At 43.3% G+C, this 22,437-nt stretch overlaps 1 protein-coding gene across 1 annotated transcript in view; it reads right to left on the bottom strand.

Annotated features, from left to right (window-relative positions):
- The window catches only part of EHBP1 (EH domain binding protein 1), a 763,964-nt gene extending 745,325 nt beyond the window's left edge, over positions 1-18,639 (bottom strand). Inside the window, 2 exon segments of the mRNA XM_030196160.1 lie at positions 17,198-17,554; positions 18,405-18,639. Coding sequence (XP_030052020.1) covers positions 17,198-17,301 — 104 coding nt within the window. The 5' untranslated portion in view covers positions 17,302-17,554; positions 18,405-18,639.
- Between the last annotated feature and the right edge of the window lie 3,798 nt (positions 18,640-22,437).

Here is a 22,437-nt window from a genome sequence, read left to right on the forward strand (position 1 = left end):
CCCCTGCTACAACTGGCCAAAGCACAGGAGCCACCACAGGCAGATTTCTGAAGGAGCTGAATAAGCTGCGTCCACCCTGCTGGGGAGATATAGAATACTGAGAGGCAGAGGCTGGTGACGTCACCGCATCAAGATGGCTGCCTGAGTGAAGAGCTCCGGCGGTCCCACCATTAAAAGCAAGAAATACAACATATAACTCACGATTACAGCATAAGGCAAGAGAGGAAACAGCGGCGGAAAGACGCGGGAACAAGCTAAATATGACCGCTCGAACATCCAGACAATCATTAGCGCTATCACAGACCGCCCCGAAGGGGAACAGCATGGCGGAGGAGCGAACATTCGAGAACTCGACGCAGAAGGCGATGCAAAGTTCGCAACCGCTCTTCACGCCAGATGAAGCGCCTCTGGAAGAGACGGAACCGCTGGTTGAGATACGGGAATGGCTGAAAGAAATTACAGGGGAGCTTAAAGCAATGCGAACTGACCTGAACACGCTAGGAGAGGATCTCCGCGGTGAGATTGCAGCTTTGGGGCAGCGAGTGGCTGAAACGGAAGATCGTTTAGATGAACAAATGGACTTGATTCAAAATATGACGGAGCAGAAAGAAGAAGATAAGAAAACTTCCCAGCAAGTATGGGATAAGCTGGAAGATATTGAGAATAGGAGCCGACGGCATAATATCAGGTTCCGCGGTATCCCAGAGAGCCCACAGTATTCAAACTGTGAATCAACAGTTCAACAAGTGGCAAGCATGCTCCTGAAAGAATCACAAACAACAATAGAACCAGCAGATATTGCAATAGAACGGGCCCATAGATCCCTGGGAACAACTAGGAATAATCAACCAAGAGACATAATAGCATGTTTTGTGGATTACAAAATCAAGGAGAAAGTCATGCAAACAGCACGGGAACACCCGGAATTTGTATGGGATACACATCGCGTTCAACTCTACCAAGACCTGGCAAGTATCACGCTGCGTCGGAGGGCAGAACTACGCCCAATCACACAATACCTCCGTTCCCAAAACATCAAATATAGATGGAGTTACCCCTTCGCGTTGCGGTTCTACAAAGAGGGTAAACTCCATCAGATAAGAGGAACAGAAGAAGCAGCAGCCATCTTCCCCGACCAAGAATGGAGCACCACGACCGAGAGCAGAAATAAAGCAAGACCGGGACAAATGGACAGGCCCAGATGGCAAAGAACGTCGGCAGGGAAAGGCAGACTACAGCGCCAACGATCTGAAACCACACTGAGGCGTGGAGAACCGACAGTAACTTGAAAATGGATATAAAGGTCTAGGGAAAGAAGTTATAACCTCTTGGATAGAGCTAAACACTGAAGAGTGAGTGAGGACTCTTGTAACCTCACAGTTATGATTTAATGGTTGGTAAACAGCATGAATACCTACAAGTAAAGTTTTAAAATGTTAATTGATATACTAAAGTGAATGGTTTGAGCAAAACTAGATGCAATGTTAAATTCAATGTTTGGATAGAGTATAGAAATATGTTGGATGATAAAAGAAAGGAGATGGGGGTGGGATGCGGAGATGTGGCCAGACTCCGGAAACACCTGACCTAGTTATGGAAGGTGTAGTTTGGTTAGGGGAAGGGATATTGGGGGGGAGGGGGAATATAATGCGCACAATAACTTCAATAGAGATAGGATCTCCTGGTAGTCAGCATAGTGAAGTGAGTAATTACAGATTAGGAGCAATGTTTTTTCTTTCATTTTTTGTTAATCAGGAATAATGGGAACAATAGAATTAATGACTATTAATGTGAAAGGCCTTAATTCACCAGCAAAGCGGCAACTCCTCTTTAAAGAGGCACTCGGATTAAAAGCAGATATGATATTTGCCCAAGAGACACACCTATTACCTATGCACGAGAAACTTTGTATACACGGAGGGTACAGGGAAATATACTTTGCATCGAACCATATTGAAAAGAAAAAAAAGGGAGTCATGATAGCCCTAGCGAGGAGATTGCCCTGGCAGGTACAACGGATAGTGAGAGATAAGGGGGGGCGATATATTTTGCTAAACATACGATTGGGGGCGGAGACTTTTACCCTGCTGAATGTCTACGCTCCAAATGAGAAACAAGGCTCCTTTTATGGAGAGTTATCGGAAATATTGGCAAAATATGTTGACGGGGAACTGATAATAGGAGGAGACTTTAATCTCACTATGCATCCAGTCATGGATAACTCAAAGGTGGGGGTGCGCTATGCCCGAAAGGATAGAGCAAAATTACACAAATTTATAAACTATTGGCAGATGACAGACATATGGCGACATTATAACCCGATGTCACGCAGCTATACGTACTATTCGGCGGTGCATGCCTCGTATTCACGAATTGACATGTGGCTGGGAGGACAAAGTTTGATACAGAGAGTACAAGGGGTGCAAATACAGAGCAGAACTTGGTCTGATCATTCGCCCCTGACACTAACATTAAGGTGCACAACAAATAGATTAACTAAACCACGCTGGCGTATGGATGATAGTATGTTAGCAGATCCCAATGTGATCAAGCAACTAGAAATCCACATCCAAAACTATATTACACATAATGACACGGGAGATGTGAGTGATGACATACTATGGGAAGGGCTTAAAGCAGTCAGAGGACAAATTATATCATTACAGTCGTATAGATGGAGGCAGAAACAACGTAAAACACAACAACTGCATATAGAGCTTGAACACCTACAACATACTATAGCTAAAGGGAACCATACAACGAGGGTAGCACAACGATGTCAACAAGTACAATTAGAACTTCGGGACCTACAGTTAGCAGAGGTGGCGGAAACACTTCAAAGAACACAACAGCAATATTATGAGTTTGGTAATAAAGCCTCCCGGCTATTAGCATATAAATTAAAAAAACAAAAACTGAAAAACCACATACATGCAATAGAGGATAGCACAGGGCAGCGACAAACTACAACTGAGGATATCAAGCGGGCTTTTTATGCTTTTTATAAACAATTGTACACAGATGATATACAGTCAGAGCCACAAACAATTCAAGACTACTTAGAATGGATAGAGCTCCCTCAAATTGGCTCAACTCAAAATGATGAACTCTCTGCACCCATTACATTAGAGGAGGTGCAATGGGCAATACATAACTTGCCTAATGGTAAGACTCCAGGGCCTGATGGATTCACGAATAGATTTTATAAATGTTTTGGAAAAATATTGGCACCTTTGTTGGTTCGGGTATTAAATGAGATAGAACACCAAAAAGAATTGCCTCACTCATGGCGATTAGCTCATATTAGTATTCTCCTAAAACCTGGGAAAAACCCGGTGCAATGTGGATCATATCGACCCATATCACTCTTAGATACAGACTATAAAATATTCACGAAAATTCTAGCCAGGCGATTACAGAGGCTTATGCCGGAATTGGTACAGAATGATCAGATGGGGTTTGTAGAAGGAAGACAAACGTTTGACAATATCAGACGGGCACTGCATTTAATACAAGAGGCAAATAGCACACAGCAACCAACAATCTTACTTTCTCTCGACGCTGAGAAAGCGTTCGATCGAGTGCACTGGCCCTATATGTTTAAGGTTCTGCATAAAATGGGAATGACGGGCCGATATATAAAATGGCTACAGCGTCTGTATGAGCAGCCATTAGCAAAATTGATTATAAATGGGGAATGCTCAGCCACTTTTAAATTAAACAGGGGGACACGGCAGGGATGTGCACTTTCTCCCCTGCTTTTTGCCCTCACGATGGAGCCATTAGCCCAGGTAATTAGAGCAAAGGAGGCCATTCATGGGATCCAAATTGGTCATAAGATACATAAAATTATGCTGTTTGCAGATGATATCCTTTTGACTCTAACAGATCCTCATAGATCATTACAGAATATTGAACAAACATTGGGCAATTTGGGCGAATAGCAGGATTTAAAATAAATATGACAAAATCAGAGATATTGGGCTTAAATATAAATGCAGAAGACAGAGATAAATTACAAGAACGACACCCGTATAGATGGACAAAGCGCTCCATTCGATATCTGGGAGTTAATTTGACACCTAGTCTAAACACTCTTTTTGAGGCAAATTTCCCAGGTAAATTGCGAGAATGTTACAGGAATTAGAGAGGTGGGAAGGGCTGGAGTTGTCCTGGTTAGGCCGGATACAAGCAATAAAAATGATGTTGCTACCCAAAATTTTATACCTCTTCATAGCATTACCAATCCAAATCCCCAAAAAATTCTTTAGACAACTAAAGAAAAAAATCTTTGCGTACATTTGGAACCATAAGCCGCCTAGAGTACAAGCAGAAATGCTATACCAACCTAAAAAAAGGGGGGAATGGGAGTGCCGGATTTCTTTAAATACTTTCAAGCAGCACAGCTAAGAATATTAGCAGCATGGATTAATGAGGAAGACAAACCATGGTTACAAATTGAAAAACACTGGATAGGACTTAATCACCCAGCAGCATTACTATGGCTCTCCAGTAAACGGGTTAGGGCAATGGCAACATTGCTACCCCCAACAGTGGCATACCCCTTAATGACATGGAATACATTACGCCAACAAGTCTGTCCACAGAGAACATATTTCCGTAAAATGCATATACAAGGGGCACCGGGATTTCCATGGGAAGAGGGAGATACAATATATAAGCAATGGAGGCAGAGAGGGTTGAAACAATTGGATCAAATATGGGAAGAGGGGACAATACGTTCATATAATGAGCTGCAAGATGAATATAATCTCCCAGCACATCACCTGTTATATTACACTAGAATTAGAGACTATATTCTTCGAAAAGCCAAAGGGAGCTACAAAAGGAGGAGAAACAGAATTAGAACGGGCCATGGGAGGGAATAGTCGTAAAAGGTGTGTGTCAAGAATATACGGGGCACTACTCTCATATAAAACCCCAATTCAGCAATACATACAGAAATGGGAACAAGATATAGGGGCCACACATGAATTGAAGAGTTGGGAAAAGGCGATAGGCTTTCTATTAAAGGGATCAGTAAGTAGTTCCATGATAGAAAATGGATATAAGATCCTATACCGATGGTATTATACCCCACATAAAGTAGCGAAAATGTTTCCAGGCTCTTCGAATCAATGTTGGAGGGGATGTCAAGTGAGGGGGGATATGAAACATATATGGTGGTCATGCCCAAAGATACAATCGTATTGGCAGGAATGTCTTAAGTTATTGAAACAGATATTGGGTAAAGAATATCCACAAACACTGGACTACTGCTTGTTGCAATTTCGCCCTCCCGGACTTCTGACACCTCTTCACCGTTTGGCTTCCATGTTTTTAGGAGCGGCAAAGATTGCACTGGCGGCCGCCTGGAAGCAATCGCTGGCACCACCAATTGTCCAAGTTTTACATAAAATGGACTATATGTATCAAATGGCAAAGCTTACAGGGATGAAGAACAATCAGCTGCCCCAATTTACCAAAATATGGGACAAATATAAGCTTTGGAGATCCCAAGCGGAATTGACTTAGATGCTCCGCAATTGATAATACCACGGAGGTGACATCACTTGGCAAACTCGGTCCTTTTTATGGGCCCGAAGTATGGAGTATAAAAGCAGAGACACCACAGAGATCCATAGAAATATGAAGAGACTAGGGGGGGGGGGGGGGGGGGGGGGGGGAAGGGAAAGGGGATGTCTATAGGATGTATAAAGGGATGTCAAAGTTTGTATTTCTAAGTTGTTTATACACAAAAATAAAGTTTAAAAAAAAAGAGAATACTGAGAGGCAGATGGAGCTAGCTGGCCATGAGGCACTATGGTTTTCAGTGCTCTCTATCTCCCCCTGCTGGTAGGTGGACACAACCCATTCGTAATGGATTCAACTGCTTGATGACAAGGAAATACAGATTAGTATATTTAAGGAGATGAAAACATTGAATTAAAAAATAAACAAACTATAAGAGATGGCTCCACGAGGTGGGGGAAAATCAGGGGAACAGGGTTTGTAATGTTTTGGAAAGCAACACAAACAATCCAAAAGCACACTTAAAACAGAGAATAATAAAGTTTCTGGAACCCAATGGATTACAGAGCCCGAGGCAACATGGTTTCACCAGAGCCAGGTCTTGTCAGACAAATTTGATTAACTTCTTTGACTGAACAGAGAGTTGGATTGAGGGAGAGCACCAGATGTAGTGTATTAGATTTAGCAAAGCCTATGACATGGTTCCAAATAGATGAGTATTAAATAAACTGAGTGCCTTTGGTATGGGCACTAAAGTGACTGAGTAGGTTAGGAACTGGTTGAGTGGAAAGCAACAGAGGGTAGTGGTAAATGGAGCTTATTCTGAGGAAAAGGATGTTACCAGTGGTGTTGCACAAGGTTCGGTTCTTGAGCCAGTTCTTTTTAACATTTTTGTAAGCAATATTGCTGAAGGGCTGTCTGGCAAGTTTTCTTTTTTGCAGATACCACCAAAATCTGCAATAGGTGGTGTGAATAACATGAGGAAAGACTTAGCAAAGCTACAGGAAATGGTCTGGAATTTGGAAGCTTAGATTTAATGCTAAAAAAAATGCAGGGTCATGCACTTGGGCTGCAACCCAAGGGAACAGTACAGCTGAGGAAGTGAAGAACTTTTGTGTACAAAAGAAGAGCAGGACTAGGGTATCACTGTATGCGATGACCTTAAAGTGGCCAAACAGGTAGGAAAAGGTGACAGCAAAAGCTAGAAGGATGCTTGGGTGCACAGAGAGAGGAAAGGCCAGTAGGAAAAAGGAGGTGATGATGCCCCAAGATAACATTCTGGTGAAACCTCGTTTACAATATTGTATATAATTATGGAGTTCTATAATAAAAAGAATCAAATTGTAATTAGTCTCTAATATCTATAATTAAAATCACTATAAAGACTCCGTAATGTATACATTAAATATTTAAAATCACAACACTTTAATTTTCCAATCTAATCCTATATAATAATTTGCACCTCCAACGTTCCATGTCTGGCTGCCTGGGTTCGTAACATCTCCTGACGTCAGTCAGCCTCCAGCGTTCCATTCTCCCTCACTGTCCTGCTCTCACGCCAGGGTCGCTTTACTCATACTACCCCTCTCCTCAAGTCGCTTCACTGGCTCCATATCCGTTTTCGCATCCTGTTCAAACTTCTTCTACTAATCTATAAATATACTCACTCTGCTGCTCCCCAGTATCTCTCCACACTCATCCTTCCCTACACCCCTTCCCGTGCACTCCGCTCCATGGATAAATCCTTATCTGTTTCCTTCTCCACTACTGCCAACTCCAGACTTCGCGCCTTCTGTCTAGCTGCACCCTACGCCTGGAATAAACTTCCTGAGCCCCTACGTCTTGCCCCATCCTTGGCCACCTTTAAATCTAGACTGAAAGCCCACCTCTTTAACATTGCTTTTGACTCGTAACCACTCGCCTCCACCTACCCTCCTCTCCTCCTTCCTGTACACATTAATTGATTTGATTACTTTATTTTTTGTCTATTAGATTGTAAGCTCTTTGAGCAGGACTGTGTTTCTTCTATGTTTGTGGCAGCGCTGCGTACGCCTTGTAGCGCTATAGAATGCTAAACAGTAGTAGTAGTAGGCGAGCTGACATCAGGAAGGATGTTACGAACGGAACGGAAGCCAGCACTAGCCAGCCAGAGAACGTTCAGGTACAAATCAAGAGGAGGAGAGAATCACGGAAGAATTGCTGGACATGGAGGGGAGGGGAAAGAGAAAAATAAAGCTTACATGACAGCCTTCCTAGGGCCCATTTCATTGTTGAGGAAACGGGCATGGTTTCACTAGTATATATATAAAAGGAAAAAAAATCTCACCCATAAATGTTCACAAAAAATGTTTACAAATCACCAAACTCTCAGATTGCACAAAAAGCATGATTGTTCACCATTCTAGCTCTTAATACCCTTTTACAAAATCCTATCTTATTAGTACAAAATAAAGCTCCGATACAGAGAATACAAAAAATACATAGCTTTAATACTGATGTGTGCACCAATACAAATGCTTTTCATGTGCCTGCAATAATCTCGAGACTTTGATAATATTTAACTAAGGATAGAATGAAGGAGCCGAGAGCTTGTCTCGACGGGCCCCGTTAATCGAGGGCCGGGACCCGACGAGAAGGTTCGGGACGATGGGGAGCAGGCGGTGTGAGCACAACGCCCCATAAGGCTCTGTAGACGTCGAGGGAGGCAGGCGATTTGACGGGAGGGAAAAGGGGGCAGGGCGTAGCGGGCCTGGAGAGACCCGATAGGCAGGGGGGAAGAGAGGCGGGCCAAGGGCGAAGGTTAGAAGGAGGGGGGGGGTCGCTCGAGAATCAGGGCGTTGTTTTTTCCTGATCCTCGGAGGTGGTTACCCGCCCTCCCACCCTTCTTTGTTTTCTTAAGGGTTAGTTAAGTGCAAGAGTTGTTACTGTTTGTCTAATTGTTTGAGGAGGAGGAGGATTTTGTCACAGCGGAAGCAAAAAACCCGAGCTACGGGACTAGGCTCAGGGGTGAGCCGGTGCAGAAGTGGGTCGGGTGACCTGGTGGAATGTGTAGAGGTCCACACAGGCCTTGGCTCTTGCTGAAGTGGCAGAGTCGGAAGAGGCCAGCTGGAGGAAAAGACCACTTGCTGTCAGGGCAAGTGGCGGTGGGGGGCAGTGGTTGATGCGGTGTGTCTGTAAAATTGTAGCTCGGGCAAAAAGGGGGTTGTTATGTTATTGTTATCCCACACTGGTGTGTTGTGTTATTGAGAAATAAGGAGTACGGGGGGGGGGGGGGGTTAATTAGCCTGAACCAGGGGTACCGGCTGCAAGGATTATGTTTCACACACTACTATTAGTTGTTCATCAATTGATACATTCTGTAATATTCCAGATGTAGGTCTTAGTCATCGAATTCCAGTTTGTTAGCGTCTTTAATTTAATAATCACTAAGAGTGTTCTCATCCAAACTCTCCCTTAACTTTCACAGCAAGTTTTTCAAAGTCACAGTTTTAATGTTTCAAATTCTTGATTTAGAATCTCTATATGGGGCTCATGTTTCGCTAAAAGTACATAAGTACTGCCATACTGGGAAAGATCAAAGGTCCATCAAGCCCAGCATCCTATTTCCAACACTGGCCAATCCAAGTCACAAATACCTGGCAAGATCGCAAAAAAGTACAAAACATTTTATACTGCTTATCCCAAAAATAGTGGATTTTCCCCAAGTCCATTTAATAACGGTCTATGGACTTTTCCTTTAGGAAGCCGTCCAAACCTTTTTAAAACTCCGCTAAGCTAACCGCCTTTACCACATTCTCCGGGAACGAATTCCAGAGTTTAATTACACGTTGAGTGAAGAAACATTTTCTCCGATTTGTTTTAAATTTACTACATTGTAGCTTCATCGCATGCCCCTTGTCCTAGTATTTTTGGAAAGCGTAAACAGATGCTTCACATCTACCCGTTCAACTCCACTCATTATTTTATAAACCTCTATCATATCTCCCCTCAGCCGCCTTTTCTCCAAGCTGAAAAGCCCAAGCCGCTTTAGCCTTTCCTCATAGGGAAGTCGTCCCATCCCCCTTCTCTGCACCTCTTCTAATTCCACTATATCTTTTTTGAGATGCGGCGACCAGGATTGAACACAATATTCAAGGTGCAGTCGCACCATGGAGTGATACAAATGCATTATAACAGCCTCATTTTTTTTCCATTCCTAATAATACCTAACATTCTATTTGCTTTCTTAGCCGCAGCAGCATACTGAGCAGAAGGTTTCAATGTATCATCAACGATGATACCTAGATCCCTTTCTTGGTCTGTGACTCCTAACGTGGAACCTTGCATGATGTAGCTATAATTCAGGTTCCCCTTTCCCACATGCATCACTTTGCACTTGCTCACATTAAACGTCATCTGCCATTTAGACGCCCAGTCGCCCAGTCTCATAAGGTCCTCTTGTAATTTTTCACAATCCTCCCGTGATTTAACGACTTTGAATAACTTTGTGTCATCAGCAAATTTAATTACCTCACTATTTACTCCCATCTCTAGGTCATTTATAAATATGTTAAAAAGCAGCAGTTCCAGCAAAGACCCCTGGGGAACCCCACTAACTACCCTTCTCCATTGAAAATACTGGTCATTTAACCCTACTCTCTGTTTTCTATCTTTTAACCAGTTTTTAATCCACAATAGAACACTACCTCCTATCCCATGACTCTCCAATTTCCTCTGGAGTCTTTCATGAGGTACTTTGTCAAACGCCTTCTGGAAATCCAGATACACAATATCTACCGGCTCAACTTTATCCACATTTGTTCACCCCTTCATAGAAATGTAGTAGATTGGTGAGGCAAGATTTCCCTTCACTAAATCCATGTTGACTTTGAGGGGCATAATCGAACGCCCATCTCCATGGGCGTCTATCTCCGAGAACGGGTACGTGAAGGGGCGGGACAAACCGTATTTTCGAAAAAAATGGGCGTCCATCTTTTTTCCGATAATACGGCTTGTGCCAGCCAAATGCATCGGATTTGTGTGGATTTGAGCTGGGCGGTATCGTTTTTCAGCGATAATGGAAACCAAAGGCGCCCAGCTCAAAAACGACCAAATCCATGGCATTGGGTCGTGGGAGGGGCCAGGATTTGTAGTGCACTGGTCCCCCTGACATGCCAGGACACCAATCGGGCAGCCTAGGGGGCACTTGTAACAATTTAAAAAAAAAAAAAAAAAAGTTAACTACCTCTGAAGTCCATAGCTCTCTTCCCTTGGATACTGAGCCCCCCCAAATCCACCCCAAAACCCACTGCCCACAACTCTACACCATTATCATAGCACTTATGGCTGAAGGGGGGCACCTAGATGTGGGTACAGTGGGTTTTGCGGGCAGTTCGGAGGGCTCACATTTACCACCACAAGTGTAACAGGTAGGGGGGGAATGGGCCTGGGTCCACCTGGGTGAAGTCCACTGCACCCACTAAAACTGCTCCAGGGACCTGCATACTGCTGTGATGGAGCTGGGTATGACATTTGAGGCTGGCATACAGGCTGGAAAAAAAAAAAGGTTTTAAAGTTGGTTTTTTTTGGGTGGGAGGGGGTTAGTGACCACTGGGGGAGTCAGGGGTGGTCATCCCCGATTCCCTCCGGTGGTCATCTGGTCATTTAGGGCACTTTTTTGGGACTGTTCGTGAAAAAAAAAAAAAGGGTCCAAAAAGTGACCCAAATTCGCGCCCCAGTCCCGCCTTCACCACGCCTCCGTCAACTTTGGCCGTTTCCGCGACAGATTGCAGTTGACGTCCAAAATCGGCTTGCGATTATACCGATTTGGACGCCCACTGGGAGAAAGACACCTATCTCCCGATTTGGGTCAAAATATGGGTGTCTTTCTCTTTCGAAAATAAGCTGGTTTGTCTCATTAATCCATGCTTTTGAATATGCTCTGTAATTTTGTTCTTAATAGTCTCTACCATTTTGCCCGGCACCAACGTCAGACTCACCGGATCTCCACTGGGACCTTTTCTTTTTTTTTAATTAAATTTTCATTTTACATTCATGTAATAACAAACATATGGCAATTCTGAAATATTATGCACTTAAAATAAATAAGAAAAATTTCTAAATTTACTTTTCCATGCGATCCTAAATGGTGCCTCCTGGGGTGTGGGAACCAGAGGGGAAAGAGATGGCAACAGAGATTCAAGAGAATGGGGTTAGCCGCCGCAAAAACCACTATTGCAATGCATTGGAAAAAGTCCGCTGGGCCAACTGTAGGTAATTGGGCTGAGAAATTTAAAACCATTATAGAGATGGAAAAATTGACTGATAAGCGTAAGGGGAGGTATAATCCAGAGGCACCTGAATGGATTCATCTAACAGATATTGAGGGGGTTTACGGGGGTTTGGACTGTTGGGGGAATCAGTTGTTGAAGGGTTAGTGGGGGGGATAAAAGGGTTATAAGCATAATGTTAAAATAAAAATTAAATTGTTGCATTGTCATGTGCTGGAGCCAATGGCTCGTTGTTATGTTTGAGATGTTATTTCAATAAAAATTCAAAGCTTAAAAAAAAAAAAAAGAAAAATTATTTCTAAATTTAGTCCACATATTGGTCCAAGAACAAGGAAGATTTAACATTGATTTAATCAATAATAGAAGACGGAAGGCTCCCACGATAAGCACAGCCGATACATAGTTAATCAATCTGGTACTCTTACTCGAAATAATTCTGATAATTTACCCGGTTCAAAAAATATATAATACAAGGAATTAAAAGAAATAACATCTATAGGGAAACATTAGCAAGAAGGTTCCACCTAAATTAAGTAATCTTGATTTTAATTGCAGAAATTCTTTCCTTCTTTTTTGAGGTTTCCCTCTATATTGTCAGGTTCTCAGGTTCAGAGCCCGCGGGGCTGGGCTCTGGAGCAAACGTGAGCCATTGGGCTGCTGACGAGGAGCGACAGCAGCAGGCAAAACCCACCAACCAACACTGGGTAAGCACACCGGCAGGGACTGCAGGCACTGCCCAGCGAACCGGAACACATGGACTGGAATCCCCCGGACTGGAACACTGGACTGCAATCCCCCGGACTGGAACACACACCGGACAGGAACACACTGGACTGGTCCCCCGGACTGGAGGACACAGGACTGGAACACGGGACTGGAGCACACTGGACTGGACCACACGGCTTCACCTGCACCTAGCTACTAAGCCCCCCAAGAGTTGAGCTCATGGGTTCGAGTAGCCGGCAGGACTTACTGGACGACACAGGGACCAGGACTAGCTGTAACTGAAGTGCACCTAACTCCTAGATTGACCAAAAGTGTTCCTAAGCCCAGCACCAACAGAAAAGCTCCCAAGCCCTCCACTAACAGCAGTGCTCCCAACAGAAACTAACAGAGGTGCCCCTACGCCCTACACTAACAGAAGTGCAGGGAAACCACAAGGGAAAAGGAAGGGAAGACAAATGCCAGACCTAACACTGGTACTTCCTAAGCACCAAGCTGCAGCAGCTAACCATGGGTTCTCACCCTGGTGCTTCCAAAGCACCCAGCTACAGCAGCTAACCACAGGTCATGAGGAAAAGCGGGGCAAACAAGGAAACAAACAGGAAAGCCAAATACCCCAGCAACAAAAGGTGCTTCCTAAACACTTACTCACAAGGGAGCTCCCAGCACCAAACTCCAGCACTGCACTAACAGCAGTGCTACACACCGTAACAAAAGGGAAAAACAGGGAAGTCAAACACACAAGTCACAAGTGCACACTGCACTAAACTAACCTGGACCTAAAGCAAGTAGCCAGAAGCAAACGCCACCGTTGTAAAGGCTCTGAAGGAAACAACACCACTTCCTTATCAAGGCCCTCCCTGTGATGTCACACTCCCTAGACCTAGGCAAAAGCACACTGACCCAGAGAGGCCCAACCCACACCAATGCAACACTGTGAAGCACTTGAAGCCAGTACCCCCAAAGAGAGGTAGAGGTAACTCAGTCCACCCACACAGGTGCAGTATAGTGAAACAATTAGAGCCATGCTGCTGGAAGCTGCCAGCACAGAGAGACAGAGCCAGCTCAGAAGGACAGAGAAAAGAAACAGAAGCCAGCTAAGAAGCTGACCCCCAGGAAAGAGGTAAGTTTGAGAGGGGTTCAGACCCCAATCATAACAGATATGTCACGAAACATTTGAATTCTTGATCCTAGAAAATTATCTTTTATATGGCTGAAATACAGTTTGAGAATATTATTACGATCAAGTTCAAGAGCAAACGTCACCACCACAGTGGTCCTTCCCGTTATTATTTCCAATGAATTTTCAAGAAATTCAGTTCAATTCAAATTAGGTTGAGAACAGACCCTTACATTTCTTATACCTGAAATATATTGAATTCTTGTAATAGGTGGAATATGGTCAGAAGAAATAAGCAAAACTTCTATAAGATATTTCTTAAACATTCCTAATGCTGATACTAAAGGTGATTTAGGAAATTTAAGTCTTAGGTTGCTCCTCCTAATCTGGTTTTCCAAGTATTCAATTTTCCGAGTTTGAAAATTTTTATCTTTAGAAACATTCGAGGTAAAATTCTGAAAAGATTGCACTTCATTTTCAAGTACCTCTATCTTGGCAACGTGACTTGCGAGCTTGCCAGAAAAGTTTTCCTGGATTTGTTTGATTTCAACCATCTCTCCTCGCGTTGAGTTGGAAAATTGCTGCAGAGTAGAATTCAGACCCTGGATTCAGACCTCTAGAGTCACTACAGCCGGTCTCTGACGTCCTCTGTTGGCCTCCGGGGGCATTCCCGTGAATGAGAGGAAAGGGAATGTACATCCTGTCCTCGCAAGTGAGCTGTTCCTATAGGAGAAGAAGTTGCTACGGGGCCTCCTGCTGCAGCAGCCAGGGCCTGTCCATCATCGGGTACGCCAAACCGCTGCTCCTCCGAAGCAACTCTTACATCTCCGGGTCTCGGAGGGGCTGTAATCGAGGGCAGGCTCAACGTAGCTCCCTCAATACTATGTTCCCGATCTTCTAATGGGTTTATCGAAGTGCCCATCGGGGGTCCCAGCACTCGCATCCCCATCTCATCTAGGGTCGCCTGTCTCATGGTGGAAGTCTCGGAACGGCTCGTGGAGGTGAGCACGTTAGTTTTTCCCTTCCTTTTCCCCATAAAAAGTACAGGGGAAGTCCCAGGTTCCTAACTAGAGATCAGGAGGTGTGGCAGCGCATGTCCATTTCAGACACCATCTTGAACCCTTTCTGGAACCTTTTTTAAAAATTGGCGTTATATTGGCCACCCTCCAGTCTTCTGGTGCCATGCTCGATTTTAAGGATAAATTACATATTACTAACAATAGCTCCGCAAGCTCATTTTTCAGTTCTATCAGTACTCTAGGATGAATACCATCCGGTCCAGGAGATTTGCTACTCTGCAGTTTGTAGAACTGCCCCATTACATCCTCCAGGTTTACAGAGAATTCATATCTGACTCGTCAGCTTCGAATACCATTTCCGGCACCGGTATCCCACCCAAATCTTCCTCGGTGAAGATCGAAGCAAAGAATTCATTTAATCTCTCCGCTACGGCTTTGTCTTCCTTGATCGCCCCTTTTACTCCTCGATCATCTAGCGGTCCAACCGATTCTTTTGCCGGCTTCCTGCTTTTAATATACCTAAAAACAAAAAAAATTACTATATGTTTTTGCCACCAACACAATCTTTTTTTCGAAGTCCCTCTTAGCCTTCCTTATCAGCGCTTTGCATTTGACTTGACATTCCTTATGCTGTTTCTTATTATTTTCATTCGGTTCCTTCCTCCATTTTCTGAAGGATTTTCTTTTAGCTCTAATAGCTTCCTTCACCTCACTTTTTAACCAAGCCTGTCATTTGGTCTTCCGTCCTCCTTTTTTTTAATACGCAGAATATATTGGGCCTGGGCTTTCAGGATGGTGTTTTTGAACAGCATCCACGCCTGATGTAAATTTTGATCCCCACAGCTGCTCTAAGTTTTTTTTTCACCGTTCATCTCATTTTATCATAGTCTCCTTTTTTAAAGTTAAACGCTAACGTATTTGATTTCCTATGTATACTTACTTCAAAGCTAATATCAAATCCGATCATATTATGATCACTGTTATCAAGCGGCCAAGCACCATTACCTCCCGCACCAGATCATGCGCTCCACTAAGGACTAGGTCTAGAATTTTTCCTTCTCTCGTCAGCTCCTGTACCAGCTGCTCCATAAAGCTGTCCTTGATTTCATCAAGGAATTTTACCTCCCTAGCACGCCCTGATGTTACATTTACCCAGTCAATATCAGGGTAATTGAAATCACCCGTTATTATTGTGTTGCCCAGTTTGTTTGCATCCCTAATTTCCTTTAACATTTCTGCATTCGTCTGTTCATCCTGGCCAGGCAGACGGTAGTACACTCCTTTCACTAACCTTTTCCCCTTTACACATGGAATTTCAATCCACAGTGATTCCAAGAAGTGTTTTGTTTCCTGCAGAATTTTCAATCTATTTGATTCAAGGCTCTTGTTAATATACAGTGCTACCCCTCCACCAATTCGATCCACCCTATCACTACGAGCATCAGGAGATTCTTACAAAATCAATCATCAAAACACACAAAACAATTTTAGAGCCATAGAAAACTCCTTTGTGAATTACTCGCTAAATAACATTTGTTTTAGACTGGCTACAATCAGTCTAAAGCAAATGTTCCCAGCAGGTAAGCTTTGTGCTCTATGAAACTTTGTAAGTAAGTCTATGTGCTTTGAAAATGAGCACCTGAATTTCAATGGCCTACAAAACTGCTTCCTATTGTCACAAGAAATCAAACATATCTATCTCAATAGCCAATTAAAACATGATATGCTCATCAGCACAAACTGACAACTTTATAACCAACATCTTGACCTTTCCTTTTTCCAAGGATGAATCATCTAGTTATAGGAAACTATTATACCCATCCAAGGATAACTAAACATAGAAACATGACGGTAGATGAAGGACAAATGGCCATGCAGTCTGCCCATAGCTAGTTCTAAGTTTTTTTCAAAAACCAGCAATAATATTTTCAAATATCAGTGGCAGCACAATTAACGGATTAATCTGAAGGATCAGGTTTACACTTTCTAACACAACATATTTTAAGTTTTGGGAACACAAAGTTTAAGATGCACAAAGATCTGAATTACTTTAGAGAAAGGGAATGGGACTTATATACCGCCTTTCTATGGTTTTTCCAACTACATTCAAAGTGGTTTACATATTATATACAGGTACTTATTTGTACCTGTGACAATGGAGGGTTAAGTGACTTGCCCAGAGTCACAAGGAGATGCAGTGGGAATCAAACCCAGTTCCCCAGGATCAGAGTCCACTGCACTAACCACTAGGCTACTCACTCCACTTTACCACTAACATAGCCAACACAGTAATAATACTGAGAATAAGTGGCATTAATAATAAAATACCCAAGCAGGAAAACGGTCAGTTAATAGGACTATACATTAGAGCTACCAGATCTGCGATCCAGGCCCCTACCCAGGAGCTGGCAACTTTATTTAACATGGGAATAAATCAGTACCTCGGCTGCAGGGGTTAGGTAGATGTGTTTTACTAATCCACAAAAAAAAAAAAAAAAAAAAAACCAAATTGTAAGAAGCTAGGCCGCACTTACCATTTCTTAGTGCATTCTACCGTTAGCTCCTGATAGGATGCCACGAACTGGAACTTAGATGCATGTTTGCCTACACGCTGCAGCCGCTTCCATACTGAAGCCATGATTCCAGCAACAAACTAACTCCTGGCACAGCAAGAGACAGGTCAGATTTTTCAGCATAAATTTATGCAGAAGATCCTAACTTTGAACTTGAGAAATGTGCACGGATGCTTGTCTTCTCTCCGTGCAACACAGAAAGTAAAAAATTCCAACTTAGATGCTTGGAAGACTGGACGGTAGCATGCATGGCTATAAGAAAGTCTGTTCCTTCAGGTAGTCATTCCTCTTGGGCTAAATGAAGTGTAATCGGTAAGCCTGGAAAGATAAACCAAAAAAAAAAGGGGGGGGGGGAGATACTGCCATTAATATTTACACGATGCTATAACGGAGAATAAACAGTGAAAGGTTCCACGGATGCCCTGTCTAACGAGCCCCAAACAAAACATACACAGAAGCCAGTAACAGCGAAACGTTTGGAACACAAATTCATGAATAAAATAAAAATGCACATTTTAAATATGTACAAGATGAGCAACAATATCAATAACCAAAGATACTGTCACCAAGAAAGCGCTAAAAGATAGTCTCAACAAGGAGCAGAGCAGAGTAGTAGTAATCGGATGTGGAGAGGAAGAGGTTTATCTTAAAGCATGCAGGGAGGGATAAAGGCATTTACTTGTTTGCCTTCCAAAGAATAAAAATGAAGTACAGAAATTATTGTCCTCCCGAGAAAGGAAATCAATACTTTAAGCGAGTACAAGTTTCCTCTCTTTAATCAAACTATCAATAATTTAAAAGTCACAAGCTTTTACTCTCTCCCTCATAGATACTGTATTTCATACAAATTGTTGGATGTCTAACGGGCAAGGCCGTTTTGTGTTCAAGATAAGATGGGGGAGCAGATTTTACTGTGTGTACGAGAGCGGGAGGGTAAAGAATGTCAGTATAGGAAAGCATTGATTGGAGGAAGTCCTTAGTACAGTACCTGATAAACCGGCACTAGGAAGAGCGTGCCATGCAAGAAGTGGCGGAGGTCGTAGGATCTCTGCAGCAGCCTCCCACACCCTCACCCTCTCCCTCGCGCACGTCACAGATATAACATTAAAACAAAACAAAAAAAAAAAAACGAGAGCTCGGAGAGCGCCACCCGACCCGTCCTGCTTACCTCACACGCACAGAGCTATGGCACAGCTGCCTCCTCACTGCCAGCACTGGAAAGCAACCCTCCATGACTTCAACTAAAGGAAAGCATGCCGCTAACTCTTCTATAAACACACATCTACAAACCATTACATAACAGCCTCGTACAGGAAGGAACTGAAAGCAGTTTGACGTGCAATTAAGGAAACAACAGCAACAAAAATCCTTCCTCAGAAACACAGAAATCCCACCATCCTTCTACCCTGCTAACCACCAGCACCCGCCTACTTTGAATAGCCATTTCCTTTTCATCTAACCTCCAGTCCTTGCTCGAAACTCGTCCTCCAGATTCCGCCCGCTTCTTTCCGAGAGGTTTGATTGGTTGGACTGTCAATTTTCCAAAGTCTCAAGTATGCGGATGGCCTTAAAACTGGAGGCAGAAAAGGTACATATTGCTCACTAAAGGGATGTTTGGTTGAGGAGAAGACGCAAGCTGCGTAAACTTTCTCGGTGCTGCCAAGGAGGTTAGATTGAGAACAGGAGACGGTATACGAGGCTGCCTATGATCTAGCCTATTATATGGGTTGAAGCCAGTAGGCGGAGCTTGTGGCAGTAGGTGGAGTCACTAGTTTACCAAAACAATAGCAAAGGCTCGTTGCTATTGAAAAGCAATAGTAAAAGGTTATAGAAATAAATAATGGACTGCTTACCTGTGGTAAAGCTGTTCCAGTTGGATAGGCAGTGCCTTAAAAGGTGGAGGACAAAAGATTTTTTTAACTTATTTGACAACTTTTTATTTGAAAAGTTCCCATGTTACAAGAAAGAGAGAGATGGGGAAGCTTTCATTCCTTGGCTCCGCCGCTTACCTCAACTTGTCTTGACTCGGACTTTGATAGAGCAATATAGAGGCCTGATAGTTTCTGAAGTGAAATGGTTGTAAAAGCAGGATATTTAGGTAACCTCAGGGTTATCTTTAGATCATCTCTGACTCAACCCCTGATGTGATACTACCAGAGGGTGTGAACTGAAGTAAAACAAATGTGTGTTACGGGCTTTATATACCTGTGAGTGAGTATTAAATATTTTCCGGAGTGGCCTTTGGCTGTGAGTACCTTTTAACTAAAAATGTGTTTTAGTCATAGGAAGATATGGGAATTTAGTCCCCTCTAAAAGATGGCCTCACCCTTGTAGAGTGGTGACAGATATCCCTCTGCAATTTTTGACGAATAAATTATCTCATTCATTTCTGAAAGTTATGTTAGTAAATGCTAGACCTGTAAGGAATAAAATCCCTATTTTTTATGATATTAAACCAGATATTTTGTGTGTTACAGAAACTTGGTTAAAATCAGATTTAGTTATTTTAAATCAATTATGTCCATCATCTTATTTGATTTTGTCTCAGCCTAGACTGAACAAAATGGGAGGGGGTGTACTCAGTGGCGTAGGAAGGGGGGCGGGGGGGGCGGTCTGCCCCGGGTGCACGCCGCTGGGGGGTGTCCGCTCCGCGCTGGTGCACTGCCCTCTCTGCCTGTTCCGGGACAGAGAGAGCAGTGAACCAGCGCGGAGCCGACGCCACCCCAGCAACGTGCAGTCGGGGCAGATCGGCCCTCCCGCCCATCCTTTTGCCGCAGGTATGCGCTCCGGGGGGTGCGCTCCGCGGGAGGAGGGTGCGCCGTGCTGCACCCGGGGGGGTGCGCAGCGGCGACCCGCCCCGGGTGTCAGCTCCCCTCGCTACGGCTCTGGGTGTACTAATTATTTATAGTGAGAGTATTGCGTTTGTAAAAAGAGAGGCACCATCGATTCCAGGTGTTGATTTATTGTTGTTAACATCTTCTATGCTTAATATGTTATTGTGTTATATTGCTTCCAGAATTTTGTCAGCTGATCCATCTCCTCTTATTAAGTGTTTAGTGGATTTAAACTTACCAGTAGATAAAACTGTTATTTTAGGGGATTTTAACTTGCAATTTGATAATATTATGCAAGATGATTGTGTATTATTTTTTTTCTGATTTTTTAGAATCATTAGGCTGGTTTCAATATGTTAAGGGCAAAACACATTCTGGTGGACATCTACTTGATCTTGTTTTTTTAGATCGCTCTTATCCATCTGGCACTTGTATTTTTAAGAAACATGAAATAGTCCCATGGTCTGATCATGTTTTAATTAAACTTTCTATAGGATCTTCTCATCTAAGGGAACAGAAGGGCAAATTAATGAGGAGAGGGCTCTATTTATTTATAGCATTTATACCCCACTCTTTCCCGCTCGATAGCAGGCTCAGTGTGGCTTACAAAGTATGGTACAAAGTGTCACAGAGATGACCCAGAGTATGGTACAAAGTATCACGGAGGTAACATAAAGTATGGTACAAAGTATCACAGAGGTAGAGAACATAAAGTTTGGTACAAAGTATCACAGAGGTAACCCTGGTGTAATGGGGGAGAGGGTAGGAGTATGGCTAGTGCTGGTGGAGAATTAAGTTGGGTTGTTTGGGTAAGCTTGTTTGAAGAGGTAAGTTTTCAGCAGCTTTCAGAAGGGTAGGTGTTCACTGGTTGATCGGCTGTGTCGAGGTAAGGCGTTCCAGAGTTGACTGCCTATAATGGAGAAGTTGGATGCGTAGTGGGTTTTGTATTTGAGGCCTTTGCAATTGGGAAGATGGAAGATTGAGATATGTTCGAGAAGATTTGGACCCGTTCCTGGCTGGGAGATCGATCAAGTTGGACATGTAGCTTGGAGATTCGCCATGGAGGATCTTGTGGATCATTGTGTGTGCTTTGAAGTTTGTGCGTTCCTTGATAGGGAGCCAGTTTTTGCGAAGTGGTGTTGCACTTTCAAATCGTGATTTGCCAAAAATGAGTCTGGCTGCTGTGTTTTGGGCGGTTTGAAGTTTTTTCATGATTTGGGCTTTGCAACCGATGAAGATGCTGTTGCAGTAGTCGGCATGGGTGAGTACTGTGGATTGTACTAGAGTGCGGAAAGTTTTCTGTGGGAGGAATGATTTTACTCTTTTCAGTACCCACATCATGTTGAACATCTTCTTCGTCGTGGCTTTTGCATGAGTATCCAAAGTCAGGTGGTTGTCTAATGTTACTCCTAGGATTTTTAGATTGTCAGATATTGGGATTGTAACATCAGGGGTGGTCAGGGTGGTTGGGGGCGGAGAAGCGTGTTGCTATGAGCTAGTAGATTTAAGAAAAATGTTAGAAACTAAACTAGCAAAAAATAGTTCTATTAAGGATGCGAATAGTCTGTTTGAAAATTGGAATAATAGTGTTAAAGACACGTTAGATGAAATGGCCCCCTTTGAATCGCGTGAAGTATCACGCACAAATCATGTACGGTGGTATAATGATTAGTTGAGAATGAAAAAGCGTCAGCCTTGATGAGCAGAGAGAGCATGGAGGAAATGTCCTTGTTGCCCCACTTTAGAAGAGTATAATCTTCAGCTGCACTCTTGTTATACTCTTAGAACAAATGTTCAAAAATCTTATTATAATAAAAGAATAGCTGAAGCTCATTCATCAGCAAAAGAATTGTTTGCAATGGTAAGGTCATTAGCATTAGTTCCTAGTCAGCATTCGATCCTCTCTCCACAGGATTTTGCTATTGGTTTTCGTCAGAAAGTCGACAAGATTGTTTCTCAGTTTGAAAATAATCCCTTTCCCATTGAAATCTATAATCCTTTAAGTGATGATAAACTGTGTCTAAATTTGCTTTGATGTTTGAAAACATTTATTGCTTTTTTTTCTTTTTGTGGCGGCCGCTGCTGCTCAGGAGGAGAAGCAGCAGCAGCTGGACAGCGTTGCCAGTGGCAGCTGCGGGTGGCGAGGCGGTTTTGAGAACTATTTCAGATGGTAAAGCCTGTGAAACAGTACCTTCTTCCAGAAGAAATCCAAGACTCATTCCCAGAACTGCTGAAGTGTCCCCTGGAGCCATACTCTCGTGTGCTGATCTGGAGGTGGAACAACCACTCCCCCTTGTGTCCCAGGAATCTTCCCTTGTGCTACAGAGGACTCCAGCAGCTTTGGCTGCAACTCCATAGCCGGGCCTT

Source organism: Microcaecilia unicolor, chromosome 3 (assembly GCF_901765095.1).
Source record: "Microcaecilia unicolor chromosome 3, aMicUni1.1, whole genome shotgun sequence".
Classification (NCBI taxonomy): domain Eukaryota; kingdom Metazoa; phylum Chordata; class Amphibia; order Gymnophiona; family Siphonopidae; genus Microcaecilia; species Microcaecilia unicolor.